The sequence below is a fragment of the Bombyx mori genome, chromosome 18, assembly GCF_030269925.1.
Source record: "Bombyx mori chromosome 18, ASM3026992v2".
Classification (NCBI taxonomy): domain Eukaryota; kingdom Metazoa; phylum Arthropoda; class Insecta; order Lepidoptera; family Bombycidae; genus Bombyx; species Bombyx mori.
Genome location: NC_085124.1, coordinates 2480850 through 2503938, shown reverse-complemented (window position 1 = coordinate 2503938; position 23089 = coordinate 2480850). Strand labels below are relative to the sequence as shown.

General features: G+C 40.5%; 2 protein-coding genes across 2 annotated transcripts; both read left to right on the top strand.

The window, feature by feature from the left end:
• LOC105841938 (odorant receptor 85c) lies at positions 1 to 22962 on the top strand. Its single transcript, XM_062673780.1, has 9 exons — positions 1 to 247; positions 1346 to 1495; positions 2160 to 2339; positions 7396 to 7606; positions 8540 to 8636; positions 19983 to 20087; positions 21010 to 21098; positions 22013 to 22079; positions 22292 to 22962. The coding sequence occupies exons 1-9, from the start codon at positions 1 to 3 to the stop codon at positions 22349 to 22351; spliced, it is 1206 nt and encodes a 401-aa protein (XP_062529764.1). The 3' UTR covers positions 22352 to 22962.
• On the top strand, positions 10658 to 14200 carry LOC134200541 (uncharacterized). Its single transcript, XM_062673566.1, has 2 exons — positions 10658 to 11095; positions 11638 to 14200. Exon 2 carries the CDS (start codon positions 11639 to 11641, stop codon positions 14177 to 14179), a length of 2541 nt encoding a protein of 846 aa, XP_062529550.1. The 5' UTR covers positions 10658 to 11095; position 11638; the 3' UTR covers positions 14180 to 14200.
• Positions 22963 to 23089: the final 127 nt, after the last annotated feature.

Below are 23089 nucleotides of genomic sequence, written 5' to 3'. Positions count from 1 at the left end.
ATGTCTTCATTGCCTTATACTTACAGAAAAACATATGAGCGCTACGTAAACCTCTTGGGAACTGTTGGGTTAGACTTCTTTGAGAAGTCCAGAAGTTGTTTCGTGAAAAGAAACATAAAACTGCTCATATTTAATGTATTATTTTTACCTTTCGCCGCTATACAGTTCGGCTTGATGTTGAAGATTAATGCTGAAAATTTTTTGGAGGGTGCTCTCGTCGTTCCCATTGTGGTCATGTTCGCTTTGGGTGAGTTGTTTGCTGCGAAACTTGTTTGTTACAACCCTATTCTAATGCACTACAAGACAGCCCATGGCAATGCCGATAACGAAAGTCGGTAATACAATTTAAATTTTGAATTATCTGCTTAAAAACTACGAATAATAGTTTCTTGAAATTAATACTTATGATCATAATCGAGTTCCATATTTAACCACACGTATGAGTTGTTGGCTAATACTTTGTAACGCTTCCAAAGACACATCCAGTAAACATAGATCCATGATATACAGGGTCCCAGAATATATACATATCTAAGGTAATTGCTCCCGATCATATTGACGCAAATAAACCACGAAAGCAGACGTAATAAATATAAAACAATATTTTATTAAGTTCCACGTAAATACGCTTTAATCTAAAACAAAGGGCGCTTCCTCGAATCAATCAAAATTGGATACTCTTATCTTAACTACACTTAAAAATGATGGCGTCTCAACATGATATATCGGGTGTAGTGAAAAAAAATATTGGGATAAGAACTTTGGAATCGAGACGTAGTTAGCATTGTATTCTTAAATTTCAATCCTTCAAACATCATAGTGACATTTTCCTGTAAATATCATTAAAATAGAAAAGAGCTCTATCAGGCTAACGCAGCAAGATTAGTGACCGAAAAATCTAGAATTAAACGTCACATACATTATTACTTTTTAAATCATAACGCAGCTTTCAGACTACGCTATAACATAGTAGCATATAGTATATAGCTCATAGCACAACAATATCGCGCACCATACATTGTTATGAAAGATCCTGGAGTGGCGACCACGTACTGGCAAGCGCAGTGTGGGACGGCCACCTACTAGATGGACCGACGACCTAGTAAAAAGCGCTGGGTCTCGTTGGATGCAGGTGGCAATGGACCGGTCGCACTGGAAATCTATTGGAGAGGCCTATGTTCAGCAGTGGACGGCGATAGGCTGAAATGATGATGATGATGATGATACATTGTTATAGACACGATCACACTACTGTGCCTACTTTAAATTATTGGCTAAGTATACGATGCTATACTATAGGATACTATAGTATAGCGTAGTCTGAAAGCAGCTTAATTGTTTGCAGATATAATTAAAATGGCAATCGGCGTTGCGAAACGTTCTGACATTAAATATATATTTGACGAGATCGGTAAGCTGTGGCCGAGAGAGGATGATATAGGTAAAAACATAATTCTTACTATTTGGTTACGGCGCATTGGATTGCTCCTTAACTGTAAGATTATATTTTATTTCTGCCGGAGTTACAGCATTTGGACATATATCACACACCTTTATCGTGTCGCGCCGCTTTTTCAAAGTAGCATTCTAGATCTGGGTCGTGGTGAAGATCATCATTTCATTCGTGATCATTTTCTAATAGGTATCATACATAGCTGACATGACTAATTAGTCGGCATTGCCCGTATCTCATAATTATTTTTTATTTATTTATTGCATGGGTAGTTGGACGAGCTCACAGGCCACCTGGTGTTCGGTTACCGGAGCCCATAGACATCTACAACGTAAATGCCGCCACCCACCTTGAGATGTGAGTTCTTAGGTCTCAAGTATAGTTACAACGGCTGTCCCACCCTTCAAACCGAAACGCATTACTGCTTCACGGCAGAAATAGGCAGGCTGGTGGTACCTACCTATGCGGACTCACAAGAGGTCCTACCACCAGAAAATTATCTAGTAGGCTGTTGGATCTGCCTTTTGCAACCATACAATAGATCAGCAATTCAAATCACTAGCCACTTTTCGTTGCTATTTACCATTATTTAGCAGATAAGCCTCTATGTTCTCGTATCGAACCGTCATATTTTCAATTGAGCACGCACTGGGACTTGTAAGGCCACTTTTCTTGTGTTTAGATGTCATTTCGTTGAATATTTCAGCGTTCTTCATATTCGCCGTGTCCAATTTAGCTATGTTTGAGATTTACCCGTTTTTAAGAACGTGCTACAACTTATATGTCGGCAATGATGATTATATCTTACCGTTTCAACTTTGCGGACTGTGGGAAGTGAAATCTACTGTTGTGTATATCTTAACTTATATATTGGAGATCGTGGGAAGTAAGTATATAAGTATACTAGTTGTACCCGTCCGCTTCGCTGGGCATTTAAAATTAAAATTATTATTTCTCACCCCCACAAAGATTCTCATCATTAACGCCCCCGCAACTGGTGTAGGGAGTCTAACACTCATATAAATATTAGCCTATCCATTAAGTACATGTATTGTCTACATGGATACCAAGTTTCAAGTCAATCGGATGCATGGTTCAGTAGTTATAACGGAACATCCGTAAAAACCACTATAGGTTATACCTAGTCAGGTCATAAATTCTGTCACATGTTTAATGTAAAATAATTGAAACAAGTTTATTCATTATGTAACCATTCATATACCAAAATGAACTTAAACAAAACATAGATTCTTATGACATTAAAGTTTATTCAAAATGACCTCCGCGATTTTGAATACAGGCCTTCAATCTGCGCGGCCAGTCGTCTATCGCAGCACGAACGAGGTCCATGTCAATATCGGCGGCTGCCTTAATCAAGGATGTCTTGAGTGACTCCAAATGGGATGAGGCTTTGAGCACGCCTTTTCCTCCAAGTGTTGCCATATCTTGTAATCTAACGGATTCAAATCTGGACTGGAGGAGGGCCAGTCTTCGTGCCGGATGAAGTCGATTTCACGCGCCGCCAGCCAGTCTTGTGTGCTCTTCGCTCTATGAGCTGGCGCCGAATCTTGTTGGAATACCCAGTGCCTGTTATTGAACATGGTATGAGAAGCAGGTTCCACAAGGTTCGTCAGGACTGTATTTTGATACACAACTGCATTCGTTTTTACACCTTTCTCACAAAAATGTACCTCTGTTAAGCCCCAATAAGAAACTCCCAACAATACCATGAGCGAGGATGGAAAATGACCTCGTTGGACACGCGGAATACGGTTGCTCGCTTCTTCACTACTGTGTGCGTACACCTTATCATTTTGTTTGTTGTAGCTCTCTTCTACGGTAAAAATTTTTTCATCCGCAAAAAGAATTTCCCGATATTTTTTTCCCGCGTACCGCTTCAACAAAGCGCGGCATCTCTTCAGTCTCAGGTCCATTAGACGAGCATTCAAACGATGTCCTGTTTTTCTTCGATATGCCCGAAGCCCTTAGTCTTCATTTAACACCCTTTTCACCGTGGTTCTGCTTAACCCCATCTGAAGGGCCAACAGTTTCTGCTTACGTTTGGGATTTCTTTGAATTCGCGCCTTCACAGCTTTTATCACTGCTGGAGTCCTAACAGACCGAGGGCGACTACTTCTTGACCTGTCATCTACACTAGAGTCTTCATTGTATCGTTTGATGGTACGATAAACGAATCTTTTGGTTATATTCAAATTTTTCAGTATGTTAAAAATTTGAATTGGCGCGTAACCGCAACGATGCAACGCAATAACTGCAACACGGTCTTCTTTAAGCGTCCACTCCATATTTAAAAATGAGTAAAGTTATAAAAGTATACATTTTTGTTTTCATGAACAATTCGAAATTCGAATTCAATAAACTTTTTTGTGGCCAGCATTCTAAAAGAAAAGTTTTTACTGTGTGACAATACTTATGACCTGACTAGTTATATTAGTATAGATTTAGGAAGCTTATGATAAAATTCTTCACGAGTCGGAACAGTGAGCGTGTTTAACATGATTTCGATCTTGAAACACCTTCCCTATTATCTGCTTAAGTAAATATCTATAGCCCTACGCGATATCGGTCTCAGAATACAGAACTCAGTTTTTATATAAATAAAGTTCTATGATTTTCCTACACTAGAAGATAACGAATCAACCTTAAAGGGGATTGCCCACTCTCCATAGTGTGCTAGGCCCAAGGTGGACATTAAATATTACTATAAAAATGGACTGATTCAAATTCTTAAATGTATTAGATATCTAAAAAATATATTGAAATTGACGCCACTATTATAAAAAATATAATAAAAATAAAAAACTCGTTTTGAGGTTAATTTTCTATATAAATACCTCAAGAACTTTTCTTTTTTTAATGTTTAAGATGTTCCTAATGTATTTTTATCCAATTGTAGTTATTAGGGTATAAAAAAGAGACATACTTCTTTAAATATCTATATTATTCTATATTTTCTTCATCTTCATACACAATTAGTAAATCATCTAAAAATAGCACAGGAGAGCATATACACGGTTTTAAATCTCGGTCAGGTTAAAACCACAATTTACACAATGGTTTTCAGCCGTAGTATGAAACGTTATTGATAAAAGCAAAATAAATCGAAGAAAAATCAAAACACATCCATTTTGAACCATAGACCTATATAGTAGGGACACGACATATTGTTCTATACGTACAATTGCTTATATAAATAGCACCAATTTTGAAGGCACATACATAAACATATATCTATCTCGTTCTTACTCAGCACTTTAACTCGCAGGAAAACAATATAACAGTATTTCAGTGCGTACATAAAATGAAACATGAATATACGTAAATGTCTCCGTCTCCGTCTAATGAGGCCGAAAATCCGCCATGTTTAGCGCGCCAAATGTCATTGTCACGTCAGTTCGGCCGTCTGTTTTGGGTTGTACATTATTTATTGACTTTGATATCGATTTAATATAATTGCTTATATAAAATTTCTTATTTTATCATGCTTAAAACATACAAAAATAATAATTAAAACATATTTTATAGGATCTCAAGAAAGTCGTCGGAACTATTTAAATAAAATAGTTTTATAACACTATTGTCAACTCGTTAAATATTTAATAATTAAGTGATTTTAGAGAGGAAGTCACAAGGAATGACGTTTGTAATTTTATTAACGAATAAATGTTCTGTAGGTGTTTTTTTTTTATCAGGCGGTCCCTTGATAAGTTTAAAATTTGAATCACTCTCAAGTGAGAGTGATTCAAATGGTGCGGCGTACCTTCCTTGAGGTGCGCTGCGGTAGTGTGTTACGGACTTTAGGTCAGCAAAACAATTAAAATAGATTGTAATAGTCTAAGAAAAACACGTACTCAAAATACGATAACATTCAGCATGCTAGAAATGGGCAGATGGCACTGTACTACGCCATATCTTTATGTTTTGCGGCAAACGACAACTTTATAAAATCAGTGTAGCAAATTTTAAAAATCGTCATATCGTTTACTTGGCAAATTTGAAGCACGAACTCGTCTTAGATTTCACATAATATCTAAATCACATCATATTTGCACATAACAATATACTTACTTCCTATTAAAGTATCAATTCTACAAATACATTCACTCAACAATATTTAAAATAAAATGAGCCAAGAACGTTTATCGATAAAACCTACTAACATTAAAATCTTCTGGGCAGCACTAAAATCGCCATGTTTTGTGGCCAGATGACGTCACAGTGGCACGAATTTTTGGTTGACGTTTCATTTCCATAGGTTTCCTACTTCAGTGTTTTGAACGCAAGCACAAGCAGCAAGCGAAGTGTCAGTCAGATTAAAATCAGTGTTGTCAGTATAAAGAAAAATAATTACATGAAATTCATATATCGATCATTTTTTTAAATAACCGATATTGGATTTATTTCTTAATCTTTTTTTTACGAGTACACATTATATTTTATTTTTTATGTTTTTGTTTTAGTTGTACATATTTAAATAACAATACAAGTTAAGTTTTTTTTTATTGCTTAGATGGGTGGACGATCTCACAGCCACCCTGGTGTTAAGTGGTTACTGGAGCCCACAAACATCCACAACGTAAATGCGCCACCCACCTTGAGATATAAGTTCTAAGGTCTCAAGTATAGTAACAAGTTAAAGTCCAATGGGTATGTCTTTGATGTTATTTTATGTCCTTAAAATCGATTAAAATCGATTGATTAATGATAATATTTAAAATGATTTATTTATATGTTTTTTTATATACTTAAAATGTTTACTTAATACGTAAAAGGTTTTGAAGTTGGCAATATTTTTCCCGCAAAAATAAAATTCTTGTTTTTTTCAATAGAGTTACTTTTTTTAAACTACTTATTGTAAACTGTAGTGGCGCTTATTTGGAAGAAAGTAAATGCATATTTATTTATGACAACATTAATGCACTAAGTATTTTTTCTCTAATCTATTGTCCGCTTTGGGCCTGAAATGGGCCGTCCCCTTTAGTTCTGTTTATGATCCAATTACGGTTTGCTTTTGAACAGTGATATTGTATCTCCACTGGATAAATAAATTTTTCGTCTATATTCTATTAAACGTCTAACTAATCTCTAAAATATACGTCATTCTAAAGTAGAAAACCATTTAATAGAATAATGTAACTACTATTACCGATAGAATGCGTTCATTTATTTTTTTATTGAATAGATGGGTGGACGAGCTCACAGCCCAACTGGTGTTAAGTGCTTACCGGAGTCCATAGACATCTATAACGTAACTGCCGCCACCCACCTTATAGTTACAACAGATGCCCCACCCTTCAAACCGAAACGCATTACTGCTTCACGGTTGAAATACCCGGTCATCGTTCTCGTCGAACCCGTCGCTTGTGACGAAGGGCTCGACGAATAAATTAACCCACAGACACAGCCCACTGAGTTTCTCGGCGGATAATATCAGTGGGTCGCTTTTGCGATCCGGTGGTAGATTCTGCGAAGCACGGCTCTTGCCGTCAATTAGATTTAAATTAGATTTAGATTTAAATACCTATTTTTACTGTGTGTGTGTGTGTTATCCACGCACTTTTTAGCTCACTGTTCCCACTCTTACTGTTTCGTAAAATTACATACTTAAGGAACTTAGGTAGTTTGTTTAAAAATAGTGCATCGGTCATTGCTTTTGTTTTTTTAATTTTTTCAATATCTCAATAAATTGTTGTTCAATTTCTAATGTTGAAGATCATCATCATCATCATCATAATCGGTTGCTCTTGGCAGAGCAGTTGTGGTCAAGTGGAATTCTTGGCTCATTAAAGCCTTGACAGATGTTTTCCACAGTTTGCGAACCGAGGCCCGGCGCACACACTCGTTAAGTGGGGTTTCAGTAAGGTCTTTCACCTGGTCACTCCAACGCAGTCGGTGTTGAAGATACTTTCATATAATTTCAGCAACTCCTTGCCAATTATTCCTGTACTTACCATTCGACCTATTGATTGTCACTTTAACATCCAATGTCAGCATACTCCTAAGACTATTGCAAGCGGATCTCCAAAATGCCATCAGATTGCATCGTGAAAGACCAAACACGCATTATGTTAATAATCATGAAAGCTATGAAAGAATCAAAGAAATCGTATTTAGACACCAGAGGATATTGAAGTAAGTAATAAAACTGAAATTCAAGGTCAATGTTTAAAAAATAGGTTTCGTAAATCGAAGCGTAAATTGCAGACGTTAGGTTAAGATGCCCTTTACCTAATGATGACGGGCAAATCAAATTAAATTTTATTAGCTAAAACACAGCTTACAAAGTTGTTATTTTATATGATAGTTATTTTATAGAACAGCGTGTTTCTACCAGGTCGGCGTGCAAATATTCAAAATTATTTACATTAAACGCAGTCAGTAAATATGTTAATTAATTAAAATATCCAAAAACAAAATAAATTAATTGAATAAGAATTAGTTATTTATATCATAAAACGAAAACAAAGAAAACAATAGTAACATCTCAATTGACCAGCTGAAAATAAGTGGCCAGTAAAATAAATAAATTTAGCGGTAGGATTTACGTTTACAGGATTGCCACCCCCTATAATCAATCACAGGTCGATTGCAAAATATTTATTTCATAAATTACTTATCGGTTGATCTGAATTTAAAGTTAATTTATAATGTAATTTTTTTCGTCGGTAGGCAGCGTCTTGGCTCTGCTCCTGGCATTGCTGAAGTCCATGGGCGACGGTAACCACTCACCAACAGATGGGCCGTATGCTCGTCTGCATAAAAGGGCAATCACTCGGAAATAGTGTAGCTTCCAAACAGTGTAAGAATATCTCAAATTGTTTCAGTAGTTTCGGAGCCTATTCAATACAAAACAAACAAACCAATGTTTCCTCTTTATAATATTAGTATAGATGGATAGATGTTTCCACTTTGGCATGAGCTGACCCACCTTCAACTTCAACATTACCGATAGTCTGAATTGTGCTAGCGGCATTTTCAAGATGAGTTCGTATGTGTGCAAGTTCCGAAAGATATACTTATGTACTCGTCCGTCAAAGCTGAGATTTTATTTATGGCTGTTTTCAGAATTGCTGATAAACTGAGTGAAGTTTTCGGGTTAGTGATATTGGTTCATGTTTCGCTCTCAGCAGTCGTGATATGTTTCTTCGGTTTCTTGACTGTGGTATGTTTTTTTTTATTTTTTTTATTGCTTAGACGGGTGGACGAGCTCACAGCCCACCTGGTGTTAAGTGGTTACTGGAGCCCGTAGACAATTACGACGTAAATGCGCCACCCACCTTGAAATATCAGTTCTAAGGTCTCAGTGTAGTTACAACGGCTGCCCCGCCCTTCAAACCGAAACGCATTACTGCTTCACGGCAGAAATAGGCAGGGTGGTGGTACCTACCCGTGCCGACTCATAAGAGGTCCTAACACTAGTAATGTGGTAGGTGTAATGTAAAATGTCCATTGAAAAATCTAACGTGACTGAGATTGTTAATGACTTGCGTTTTTTTAATCATCTTTTTTACAGTAGGTAGTAGGGTTGCCAGACGACTCGTATTTCCCGGGACGTCCCGTATTTTAGGCTTAGTTTAAAATGTCCCGACGGGACTGACTCTGTCTCGTATTCGAAGCCTACGATTATAATAGTATTGATTTTTATAAATATGTTAAAACCGATAAAAATATGTTAAAATTGACTAGCTCTTCAGAGAAATATAAAAAAAAATTAAAGAATGTCACTATATAATTATCTTTTTTATTTGTCCCGGGTAAAAAACTAAATTCCCGTATTTTTTTGGCTATTTAAGCATTTGCCCCTTATAGGCTAAAAAAATTCTGGCAACCCTAGTAGGTACTGAGACTTCGATCTTATGTCAACAGAAAAATCCGAGACATCTAATCATATCGAAATATCAGCAAAGGTTTCAGTGATATTTTAGGATCTATTAAAGGTCAAATGAATTTTTCAATGTTTTAGTAGAAGTTTACTTCTATAGTACCACCACCCCGCCTATTTCTGCCGTGAAGCAGTAATGCGTTTCGGTTTGAAGGATGGGGAAGCCGTTGTAACTATACTTGAGACCTTAGAACTTATATCTCAAGGTGGGTGGCCCATTTACATTGTAGATGTCTATGGGCTCCAGTAACCACTTAACACCAGGTGGTCTGTAAGCTCGTCCAACCATCTAAGCAATAAAAAAAATATATTTTTTACTAAGCTGCGAATCTCAAAAAGAGGTGATCTAAACTCTGAACTCATTCACTCCCTTTTATGTTGTACTAATTCAGTCCGGTCTTTATCGATGATTGAACTTTTTTTTTCTGACGCGCTTTTAACCTAAAGCCAATGCGCCTTATGTTTTTATTCTATAACTGGATATCACAGCAATATCCAAATCCTTATTACAATCCGGCAGTTTTTTTTTTTAATATTTAAAACTTTTAAACAGCAACTATTATTTTAAGGTTGCATTTTATACGGTCCCAAAAATATTATGTTGTCTTTCTTTTGTTTTTTTTTATTATTTTTATTAATATTAGTATTGTTAAATCTCTGTTGATATATTAATGTAATGCACGCTGTGATTACCCCTAATTAGAGTTGCAGTTATCAATTGCTCTATACATGCAGTGGCGTACCTAAGGGGGGGCGGTGGGTGCGGTCCGCACCGGGCGGCACTTACCCTGGGGCGGCATTTTAGCATTTACTTTTAGTTGTATAAAGCAATTTATTCATTTCATATTTATTTTCTTTCTTGAATAATAAATGATTATTATGATTATTATAAGTTTAATATTTGATTTATATAAATTATGATTAACTATATGATTTCGAATATTATTCATCGGTGTATATAAATGCATATTAGTGTAAATTTTGAATTCTAATTCAAGAACAAGGTAATAATTTGATTTTATTGTATTCATTAAAATTCTTTGAAATCGTAAAAGTATATTTTCGATTTTGTTCGGCAATTTTTCCTAACTAAAATTTTTTAATATCAGTTTATAAATGTTATTTCTTTTGAAAAGTTTATATGATTACTTTGAAGTAATATATCAATATTTTTTTATTCATCGATTTTTCTTTTGAAAAGCAGGGCCGACGGAAGGCGATCTGCTAGGTCTGCAAAGCATTAGAGCGCCGGCATAAGAACTATATTTTTCAAACAACAAAATCTAAACGAGACAAAACAAAAATACTGACGAAGTTACAATTTCAGAACTCGCAAATAGATAAATATTCTCAGTCCGTTTTGAAGAATTGTATTTGGATTGATAAATTGCACCGCTCATATGCCCGTGTCAACTACCAGTTGACATGGACTTTGTACTACAAATGTCCATGTCAAGTACCAGTTGACACGGGCAGTTGGCACGCCCGGCCTCTATTTTATTGAAATTTGCCTGTCTCTGTTTGTCTAAGGTCTATTTGTATTTAACTATCTTGCTTCTCATTTAAATTATCTACCAAACTACGCAAAAACCGTTATTCCTTGCCGCGCCATATAAAAGGAAACAGATTTTGAAATTTTTAGTCTGTGTCGAATCGCGGGAGTGAGTTGTCGTGTCTGTGTTTCGATAATTTTAATACTTTTAGTCAGTGTATTTACGTTGTGTTTTGTTATTTATAAGGTAAGTTATCTACTAATACATAGAAATAAAGGTTTCAGCATGAGACACAAAATTTAGCCTTTTTAAACCGATACATTTGGTGGTACATTTTGGCGTTAGTGACGCCATAATTTTACTCTCATTTTTTGTAATTTTTTGCCTGTTTTATCATACTAAATGCGATTAATATGTTAGATCAACTAATTATCAGCCGGAATAGTAAAAAACATGAGTAAAATATGTGAACTTTTAAGAATTTTGAATTTCAAATTTGAAGTGTCCGTTGGTGCAGTTTAAGGGCTGGGGCACTCTAAGATATCTTATTTTCGAACCGACTTTTTTTGTACGCGTTTTTAAATGTTACGTTTGGCAATGAAAACTGCGTATGAGTGTATTTTTTTGTTGGTTTTATATAAAGAGAAGGAGAATTTATAATTGTTAAGCATATTGTATTACGTATTGTAGATATAGATGTTATTCAGCAAAGTAAAATGACTTTGCCGTTTTCTATACATAATATACTATTTATTTCGACAAGTTATATTTTTATTATATATCCCTAGGATGAAACGAGTAAAAGAAAGCGGTGCGTCATTTAGAAAGAAAATAAAGAAAAGGGAGGAAATACAGATTAAAAACACTGGAGCACTACTCAAATACATCTCTCATAAGCCAACTTCTAGTTCTTTTAGTATTGTTGCCTCAAATACGGGTGAAGAAGCAGCGCTCGAAGGCGAAAAAACATTATCCAATGTTGTTCAAGAGGAAAGACCTGCTTCACACAATGGCGAAGAAGTAGAAAGTTTATCAAGTCCTGATGAAGAATCTGCTGCACAAATTATTCTGTCTGTTTCTATGAAAGATATTGGATTATGGCCTAACAAAATTGACGACAATACAAGAGTATTTCTGGTACGTCAAGGTCCCTTTTTAATTCAAAATTTAGACGCCGACTTCAGCGAAGGAATAAAACGTTCTAATAATTCAAGCAAAGCCAAAGGTGAAACAAGAAAACTGAGTCGGGACTGGTTTTTTCAAATTTTGCCTAATGGCGAAAAGCTCTTAAGATCGTGGATGGTATATTCACCATCGAAGAAAAGTATTTATTGTTTCTGCTGCAAACTGTTTGATAATCTTTGTCAAGCAGGTTTTAGTACGGAAAATGGTTTTAACAAATGGTGGAAACTTAATCCTAAAATTAGTCAACATGAGGTTAGTCCGCTGCACATTCGATCATATTACAAATGGAAGGAATTAGAAATAAGACTTGGAAGTGGAGCAACTATTGACAAACTACAACAACAGAATATTCATAAAGAAATAAAAAAATGGAAGGAAATTCTAACAAGAATACTTGATATAATTAGATTCTTAGCAAAACAAAATTTGGCATTTCGAGGACATCGTGAAAGTGTTCATCAGGAAAACATCGATTTACTGGAAAATAGAGGAAATTTTCTCGAGGTTGTTGACTTATTGGCTAAGTACGACCCAGTATTACGAGAACATGTAGTAAAAATTAAGATGGGTAATAAATATAGTCTCTCTTATTTGTCGCCGAAGATTCAGAACGAATTCATAGAGCTATTGGGAGGCGCAGTCAGAAAAACAATTATGGATCAAATAAAGCAGGCTAAATACTTTTGTATTATATTTGATAGCACTCCTGACATTTCACACAAAGATCAAACCAGTCAAATTATTAGATATGTAGTTATTGAAGGTAGCGAAGTTAAAGTTGTAGAATTGTTTATTGATTTTGTAGAAACTAAAGGAAAAACTGCTGTTGAAATCACAGATATGATTTTAACGAAATTAGAAAATGACGGTTTAGATATAAAAAATTGCAGAGGACAGGCTTACGATAATGCTGCCGTTATGGCAGGAAAGCACAGCGGTGTTCAAACTCGCATTAAAGAAATAAATCCAAATGCAGAATTTGTAGCATGTACAAATCATTCCTTAAACCTGGCATGTTTGCACGCAGCTTCTACAGCTATCAATTCCATCACATTTTTTGGAACTATCGAACAGTTGTTTTCGTTGTTTCCTTCTTCCACTCATAGATGGAATGTTTTACTTTCGGTCACTGGTCAAGGTGTTAAACGTAGTGTAGAAACTCGCTGGAGCGCTAGAGCTGCCGCGGTAACTATAGTAAAAAAACATTTTTTTTACATTTTAAGCGCTTTGGAAAAATTGACATCTGAAGAAGAAAATAGTAAAACGCGATCAGATGCTGAAGTATTACTCAATTCTATGCAATCTTTTTCTTTTCTATGTTACCTTCATTTATGGGAATCCGTTCTTTTGGAAATTAATGACGCTCAAAAATACCTGCAAATAAAGGGGTTAAATGTCCACCAATGCCATATAAAACTAAATTCTTTGCAAACACATTTAATGGAACAAAGAGATACGCTAGTACAAAACGCTGTTATAGCTGCCAAAATAATTTGTGAAGAGATGGAAATATCGACAGAGCGCCGAGTTAGAAGGAGAAAAAATATGAGTGGGGAAAATTCGCAAGACGTGGGGCTATCCTTAGAAGAAGAAGTACGAAGAGAAATGTTTTCATCTATGGACAGAATTATAAAGGAAATAAAAGAACGCTTCGATCAATTGCATGGTCTTGTAAGAAAATATTGGTGTATAATACCGTGTAACCTACTAAATGAAGAATTTGAATGTCAAATAAATGATTTGATCGACATTGATAAAGAACAGTTCCATATTGAAAGAAAAAGGATCCAGGTTTTTATGGCTGTATCTACACTAAAAGAAGAGGTAAAACATTGGAAAAACGGGGAGAAGGGCCCTCTTGACCTGCTAAAATTTATTCAGCAGTATAGGTTGGAAAATTCTGTTCCCAACATTGTAATTTTGTTAAGAATTTTTTTAACAATTTCAATCAGTGTCGCTAGTTGCGAAAGAAGCTTCTCAAAATTGAAGTTGATAAAAAATTATCTTCGTTCTACAATGAGTCAATCAAGACTACAAAATCTTGCAATATTGTCAATAGAACAAGAAATTACAAATAATATAAATTTTGAGAGCATTATACACGATTTTTCTAGTATGAAAGCTAGAAGAGTAGATATTATATAAATATGTTTACGAGTGCATACAAATAAGATATTCTCGCTCACGACTCGGTCGTGCGCGGACGTGCTTTCCGATCCGTGGCCCGCTTGCGAGCTGCGTCTCTGAACTCACAGTTGTGCTCGACAGTGTAGTGACCGTGAATACATCGTGCTTACAATTCGGTAGTGCGGACGTGCCGATCCGTTGGTCGCTTGCGATTTGCGTCTCGGAGTCCATTTTTGTGCGCTAAAGTATTGTAACCGCGAACCCACCCTTTACCAACTGTCTTTTTCAAGACAAAACCAATCGCTACGATCAGGCTTCCTGTGGCACTATCACAGGCTAGCGATTTCCTAACCCTTCCCAAAACAACAGTCTTTTTCAAGACTAGACCCTCGCTCGCGATTCTGCCTGCTGTAGCACTATACAGCCCGAGCGGGTTCCTTTCCTTTTCCCCGCCGATTGCCGTTTTCACGGCATAGGCATTCCCCCCCCTGCTCCTTGCTGTCCTGCAGCACAGGGGGGTTACAAATACTATCCGGGGCCTCGCCTTTCGGCGAGTTCAACAAAAGTCCCGGGGCCGCCCCCCCCGGGCAAGAAGACCGAAGATGCAAGAAACAAGTGAAAGTGTTAGTGACAGTGATTTTGTCGGGTTCCTCCGGGAAAGGTACCCGACAATTAGGGCCGAATATCTGGCATATAGGGCCTCTCGTGGCAATCCCTCCCCCCCCGCGTCCGTCGCCGCGTATTTCAACCGTGCCTCGGAGGCACGCCGCGCGCCCCCCGCCGCCGCGTTAAGTTCGAGCGCACGTTCCGACGATGCGACTCACGAAGCGCCTAGCGCTACCCCCACCCCCGCGCCCGCGTCGTTTACGTCATCGCGCGCTTCGTCCGTCGCGACCTCGATCGTTTCGAGTTCAGGCTCCGATACCGAATCGGAGATGGATTTCGAATCCGCGTCAAGCCCTCAGCCTGGAACTTCGGATGGGTTCCAAACCGTAACGCGCGGTAAAAAGCGTACTCGCGCCGTGGAGTCTCGAAGCTCCACGACGAAGCAGACAAAATCCGCGACCGCCTCCCGCCCGCAGGTAGTCGTGACACCGGAGTCGGACTCCGCTCGCCGCGTAACCCCGCCGCCGCGTCCCAAGCCCGCGCCCGCTCCTAAAATAGCTGCCCCGCCCCCGCTGATACTTCAAGAGAAAACAGCGTGGAATCGCGTGTCCCAGGCCCTTCAGGCCAACAAAATTAATTACACCCATGCGCGTAACGTCGCGCATGGAATTCAGATAAAGGTCGCAACGCCGGGCGACCATAGGGCCCTCTCTTCATACCTCCGAAAGGAGAACATAGGTTTCCACACCTATGCTCTTCAGGAGGACCGCGAGCTCCGCGTAGTAATACGCGGAGTCCCCAAGGAGTTAGACATAGACTACGTTAAGGAGGACCTGATCGCTCAGGCGCTCCCTATAGTTAGTGTGCATCGGATGCACAGTGGGCGGGGCAAGCAGCCCTACAACATGATACTCGTCGCGTTGGAGCCAACCCCGGAGGCAAAAAAGAAAATCTCATGCCTCTCGACAGTTTGCGGCCTATCCGGGGTCTCCATCGAAGCCCCCCATAAACGTGGCACTCCCGGGCAGTGCTACAGATGCCAGCTTTACGGCCACTCGGCTCGTAATTGCAACGCGCGCCCCCGCTGCGTAAAGTGCCTCGGCGACCACGCCACATTAGATTGCTCGCGTGTTAGGGAAACCGCGACCGAACCTCCAAGCTGTGTCCTATGCCTTAAGCAAGGGCACCCCGCGAACTACCGTGGATGTCCTAGGGCTCCGCGAAAACGTCCAACCCACCCGGCTCCGCGAACCGTCGGCCCAAAGACTTCGGCACCTTCAGTGCCGAAACCCACCTTCGTGCCGGCTGCAGTTCCCACGGTCTCGGCGTGGAAAAAACCGCTGCCGTATACTAAGGCGGGAACGGAAACCGCACCCCCGCCCCCGCTCGTGACACGCCCCGCGCCCCAGCCCCTGCTCGCACCTCGCCCCGCGCCCGCGTTCCGTCCCCCGCAACCCTCTGCCGTCAACGACTTCGCGCTCGTGCGCGACTTCGTCACCGCGGTGAACTTCGACCGTCTGCGATCGTTCGCTGACGCTATCCGTAGGTCGGTAACCCCCGAACAGCGGCTCGCGGCCGCTTTCGATCACATGGACGTTTACGAGTCCGTGTCGCGTACGTTATAAAATCTTTACCGGTAATCAATGGCGCAAAAAGGTAGAGAAAAACCGTATTCCCTTACGTTAGCATTCTACAATGCTAACGGACTCGCGCGGCAACGCGATCAAATTTTCGAATTCCTCCGCGACAATCTTATAGATATCTTGTTAGTGCAGGAGACCTGTCTGAAGCCCTCGCGTCGCGACCCGAAAGTCGCGAACTACGTCATGGTTAGGAATGACAGACTCACCGCCTCGAAAGGCGGGACTGCCATTTACTATAGACCGGCCCTGCACGTTGTCCCTCTCGATACTCCCTCGCTCCTACATATCGAGGCGTCAGTGTGCCGTATCTCGCTGACGGGACACCAGCCGATCGTCATTGCATCCGTTTATCTCCCCCCGGACAAGCCCCTCCTGAGCAGTGACATCGAGTCACTGTTCGGCATGGGAGACTCCGTCATCCTGGCAGGCGATTTAAATTGCCACCACACTAGGTGGAACTGCCATCGTACAAACGTTAACGGTAGGCGTCTCGACGCGTTTATAGACGACCTCACCTTTGAAATAGTCGGTCCCCCAACTCCAACATGTTATCCGTATAACATCGCGCTCCGTCCGAGCACTATAGACCTGGCATTGCTTAGGAACGTAACTCTGCGCTTGCGTTCCATCGAAGTAATGTCAGAGCTCGACTCAGACCACCGACCTGTCGTTATGCAGCTCGGTCGCCCTCACAACCCAGTCACTGTTACGAGGACCATGGTGGATTGGAATAAGCTGGGCACGTGCCTAGCCGACGCCGCTCCGCCAATCCTCCCTTACGGCCCGGATTCGAATCCATCCCCCGAGGACACCGTCGAATCCATAAACATCATTACCGATCACATCTCTTCCGCGATCATTAGATCTTCAAAAGAAGTCGATGTGGAGGACAGCTTCCACCGCATCAGACTGTCCCCCGATCTTAGGAATCTCTTAAGAGTTAGGAACGCGGCAATCCGGGCCTACGATCGTCTTCCCACGCATTCAAACCGGATTCAGATGCGTCGTCTACAACGCGAAGTCCACTCCCGCTTAAGCGACGCGCGTAACGATAATTGGCATAGTTATTTAGAACAACTCGCACCCTCCCACCAAGCATACTGGCGACTAGCTAGGACTCTCAAATCCGAAACTACCGCTACTATGCCTCCCCTCTTACGCCCTTCAGGCCAACCACCGGCATTCGATGACGATGACAAGGCTGAACTGCTGGCCGATGCACTGCAAGAGCAGTGCACCACCAGCACTCAACACGCGGACCCCGAACACACCGAGTTAGTCGACAGGGAGGTCGAGCGCAGAGCTTCCCTGCCGCCCTCGGACGCGTTACCCCCATTACCACTGACGAAGTTAGAGACGCGATCCACAACCTCCAACCTAGGAAGGCACCAGGCTCCGACGGCATCCACAACCGCGCGCTAAAACTCTTACCAGTCCAACTGATAGCAATGTTGGCTACAATTTTAAATGCCGCTATGACGCACTGCATCTTTCCCGCGGTGTGGAAAGAAGCGGACGTTATCGGTATACATAAGCCGGGCAAACCGAGAAACGAAACTTCTAGTTACCGTCCGATTAGTCTCCTCTCGACGATAGGAAAAATTTACGAACGTCTCCTTAGGAAACGCCTCTGGGATTTTGTTACCGCGAACAAAATTGTTACCGCGAACAAAATTCTCATAGACGAACAGTTCGGATTCCGCTCTAAACACTCGTGCGTACAACAAGTGCACCGCCTCACGGAGCACATTCTGATAGGACTAAATAGGCGTAAACAAATCCCGACCGGCGCCCTCTTCTTCGACATCGCGAAGGCGTTCGACAAAGTCTGGCCACAACGGTTTAATTTACAAACTGTACAACATGGGAGTGCCAGACAGACTCGTGCTCATCATACGAGACTTCTTGTCGAACCGTTCGTTTCGATATCGAGTAGAGGGAACTCGTTCTCGTCCCCGTCAACTGACTGCCGGAGTCCCGCAAGGCTCCGCGCTCTCCCCGTTATTATTTAGTTTGTATATCAATGATATACCCCGGTCTCCGGAGACCCATCTAGCGCTCTTCGCCGATGACACGGCTATCTAGTACTCGTGTAGGAAGATGTCGCTGCTTCATCGGCGACTCCAGATCGCAGTAGCCACCATGGGACGGTGGTTCCGGAAGTGGCGAATAGACATCAACCCCACGAAAAGCGCAGCGGTGCTCTTCAAAAGGGGTCGCCCTCCGAACATCACTTCGAGCATCCCACTCCGTAGTAGGCGCGCAAACACCTCCCCGTTAGTCCCATCACTCTCTTTGGCCAGCCCATACCGTGGGTCTCGAAGGTCAAATATCTAGGCGTCACCCTCGACAGAGGGATGACATTCCGTCCCCATATAAAAACGGTACGCGACCGCGCCGCGTTTATTCTAGGACGACTCTATCCAATGCTTTGTAGTCGAAGCAAACTGTCCCTCCGCAATAAGGTAACTCTCTACAAAACTTGTATACGCCCCGTCATGACGTATGCAAGCGTAGTGTTCGCTCACTCAGCCCGCACCCACTTGAAATCCCTTCAGGTTATTCAATCACGATTCTGCAGGATAGCCGTCGGAGCGCCATGGTTCCTTAGGAATGTGGATCTCCACGATGACCTGGAGCTCGACTCTCTTAGTAAGTATCTACAGTCGGCATCGCTCCCCATTTTGAGAAGGCGGCACGACATGAGAACCCTCTCATCGTAGCCGCTGGAAATTACATACTCGACCCAGTAGACCGAATGGTAAACCGTCGACGTCGCCCAAAGCACGTCATTACGGATCCTCCTGATCCATTAACGGTGCTTTTAGGCACCACAAGCACCGGTCACCGTCCTCGTCGAACCCGTCGCTTGCGACGAAGGGCTCGACGAGCGAACTAACCCATAGACACAGCCCACTGAGTTTCTCGCCGGATCTTCTCAGTGGGTCGCGTTTCCGATCCGGTGATAGATTCTGCGAAGCACTGCTCTTGCTAGGGTCAGTGTTAGCAACTCTCCGGTTGAGCCCCGCGAGCTCACCTACTAACGTTAGGGCGAAGCTGAAATAGCCTCTCAAGGCTATAAGCATAGGTAGGAAAAAAAAAAAAAAAAAATACAAATAAGTCTAAAAAAATTACTCTGTGTATTAATTAATATTGATTAAATAACTTAATAATTTATTTATGTGTATTAATTTATAAAAACCACTATTTGATTGACTTATAATAGAAAGGGCGGCAGACTGGAGATCGCCTCGGGCGGCAAAAGTTCTAGGTACGCCACTGTATACATGTCAATGTTATTTTATGTATTACTGTAAACCCTGTTGGTAATCCTTAAATAAATAAATACATTATACTCCTTTAGTAAGAGTACCGGTAACCAGCACGCAAATAAAAATAGCACTTAAAGTAATTTTGCGACGCTTTAGTCCGCGTGTCATGATACTCACTCAACAAGAAAAGGTCATGATGGTGTCCGAAAAAATACGCATGTTTGATAGATCTTCCGTTTGAAGGAAACTGTGAAGTAAGCTCTGTTTACGGCGTAAACTAACATTAAATTTATTTTCCAGGTGTATGGAGGTCTAATAGAAACAATATCTAATTTCCTAACAGTTTTGAACTTGATTTTAATTGTGTTTCTGATAGCACTTGGAGGACAACTATTGTGTGACACGGCAAGTATATGGATATTTGTACTGGTTACATCTTTAGGGCTCATTCTGGCTCAGCTTGAGAGAATTTGCTAACATCTGTCCAAACAAGCGCAGTTTTTCTATGGCATTGTCCACAGTTGAAATGCTATTGTTCGGAACTTTTGTATATTCAAAGCTGTCTTGAAAATGTCTTTCACGCGAATCATGATATTTAATTTTAAAAATTAATAATAATCCAGCTATCGCTAAAAGCCAACTTGTAGCGTGCAGCACTCGGTCGCACTCGGGCGTGATCGGATGCGATCGGAGTTCCCGAACGCGCAGGTGTCCCGTGACGTCATGGTACGAGATTCGTGCGCGTCGATTTAAGTTCATTGTAAAAACGTAATTTTAGTTTGAATTGGTATCTTGTAGGGTCTAGTTTTATTTATTTTTTTTACTTTAAACTATAACATTGTACACATAATTATTATATATTGTTGAATTGGTGTGTTTGACCTTTATGTGTTCGGAGCACAATATCCCGAGAATACGAATAACAAACCACAAACTCCTTAAGTCTAAGATGAGAAAAGACACCATGGAACATGTAGCTTCCTAGCTCAGCCTGGTTGATTTTGGTGGCTTATTATTTCCAGATATCTTTCTGCACAGTCCAAGGTGTGTCGAAATATCCCCGGTGTTTTGAGACATTTCTTTCAAATAAAGATTGAAAATGGCCGGTAGACAGATAAAGGTAGACAGCGGCTCGGTATATCCTATGCCCATAATGGTGACCAATGATCAGGCAGAGCATCTGTTTCCTCATCTCATGTAATCTGCTTGGTAGGAAATTAACCCTTTGTTGCCCCCAAACTCATGAACCTATCACTCACACCCGAAATGATGAGTCATTCCACTCACACGGTGTCGACTTAACAATTAACAATACTTTAATTTACAGAGCTCTAACATTTCTGACGCCGCTTACAACAGCCTCTGGTATGAAGGCGACCTCAAACTTAGAAAACTAATGTTGTTTATCATCACTCGGTATGTGTTATTTTTCTATTTATCGATTGCTTACACTAATTAGTCGATCCAGACGAACGCCCTATACACGTCCTATCGGATCCACTCCCAGTGCTTTCACCCTTCGCGTTGGACGCGAAAAAGAATTCCTCGTTCAGTCCAGTAAGCAGTAATGCGTTTCGGTTTGAAGGGTGGAGCAGCCGTTGTAACTATACTGAGACCTTAGAACTTATATCTCAAGGTGGGTGGCGCATTTACGTCGTAGATGTCTATGGGCTTCAGTGACCACTTAACACCAGGTGGGCTGTGAGCTCGTCCACCCATCTAAGGAATAAAAAAAGAGTACGAGACAGACATCAGCTGGGTGCTCCGCTATTAAAATCTGTATAAGATCGCTCTTTAATCAATTCTAGAAATATCATTGCCAACTGTCTCGCGTATCGAGTTATAGGTATTTAACAAACCCAGAGAAACAGGTCTGAGCATCGACTAAAGTTATTTGCTGTTGCTGTGCGGGAACCGAAGACGCTTTTGTTCAAATTCCCATTGAATGCTTCTGCAGCCAGCAGTTAATCTATACTAATATATAAATCTACAGTGGCTTTTACGGATGTTCCGTTATAACTACTGAACCGTGCATCCGATTGACTTGAAACTTGGTATCCATGTAGAAAATACATGTACATAATGGATAGGCTAATATTTATATGAGTGTTGGACTCCCTACACCTGTTGCGGGGGCGTTAATGATGAGAATCGTTGTGGGGGTGAGAAATAATAATGTTAATGTTAAACGCCCAGCGAAGCGGACGGGTACAGTTTTTAAATATAAAATTGTAGTGAATTGGTGGTATCATTTCATTACAACGAAACCACACGACTTTTAAATATTCATCACTGTTAGATGTATTAATGCACTTAAGTTTTTGTTTTAGATCACAAAATCCGTGCTATTTATCTGCATTGGGATTTTCAAATATGACTCTACGATCATTTTCAAAGGTATTTGACGTAGTAAAACAATATTATTTTCTTTTATAAAATGGATCCAGTTTATGAATTTTATCGTTGACTGCCAATCGGCACCCATTGCTAACGGCTTTAATTGCTGACTGATAACCATAGCTAATCAAATCCATTAATTATCACTATATGAATTGAAAATCAGCATTGAATATTTTTCCAAATTATGATCGAATTAATTTTTTTTACAGATTATGAGCACAGCATGGACGTATCTGTCGCTTCTTATTCAAGTTTATGAAGGAAATTAACACTTATAAAACCGTCCGGAGTATTAAAGCACTAAGCTTAACTGAGTCACAGTAACATTTCGACATATTTATTTAGTATTTAAGAAGTGCACCTTATCTCACCAATTTAGGGTGATGTTTATACTCTTATGAGTATATCGAAGGGTGAAAGGATATATGGTTTAAGCTTTAGGTGTTATTTTAGTAGTGGTCAATAATGGTTCAGGGCGTTGTCGGAAGTGAGATAATTAAATAACACAACTGGATAATCGGAGCGTTTATTCGCGATTGAACTTGAAAAGTAAAAAGCAACGGAAGCGAAATTTTTGAAATTTTCAAGAGCGCCATTAAAAGTTTAAAATTTAGAAAAATATATTCTTCAGCTATTTGAATGGTGTAAGCAAATTGAGGTTCGATTAAAAACGTTGATGCTGATACCAAATAAAACGGACGTTTAGTCTTTCACCCCTTCATATGATGTTCGTAACAGAGTTGGTGACCAATGATTATGGCTTCACCCGGTCATCGTCCTCGCCCAACCCGTCGCTTGCAACGAAGGACTCGACGAGTAAATTAACCCACAGACACAGCCCACTGAGTTTCTCGCCGGATCTTCTCAGTGGGTCGCGTTTCCGATCCGGTGGTAGATTCTACAAAGCACGGCTCTTGCTAGGGTTCGTATTGGCAACGTCGTCAGGTTTTAGCCCTGTGAGCTCACCTACACGTCAAGGTGAAGTTGAAATAGCCTTTCAAGACTAT

Coding starts and splice junctions, on each gene's coding strand:
- LOC105841938 (XM_062673780.1), top strand. CDS start 1: ATGTCTTCATTGCCTTATACTTACAGAAAAACATATGAGCGCTACGTA. Junction 7,607..8,539: donor AGACACCAGAGGATATTGAA/GTAAGTAATAAA, acceptor GGCTGTTTTCAG/AATTGCTGATAAACTGAGTG. Junction 21,099..22,012: donor ATGTTGTTTATCATCACTCG/GTATGTGTTATT, acceptor TTTTTGTTTTAG/ATCACAAAATCCGTGCTATT.
- LOC134200541 (XM_062673566.1), top strand. CDS start 11,639: ATGAAACGAGTAAAAGAAAGCGGTGCGTCATTTAGAAAGAAAATAAAG.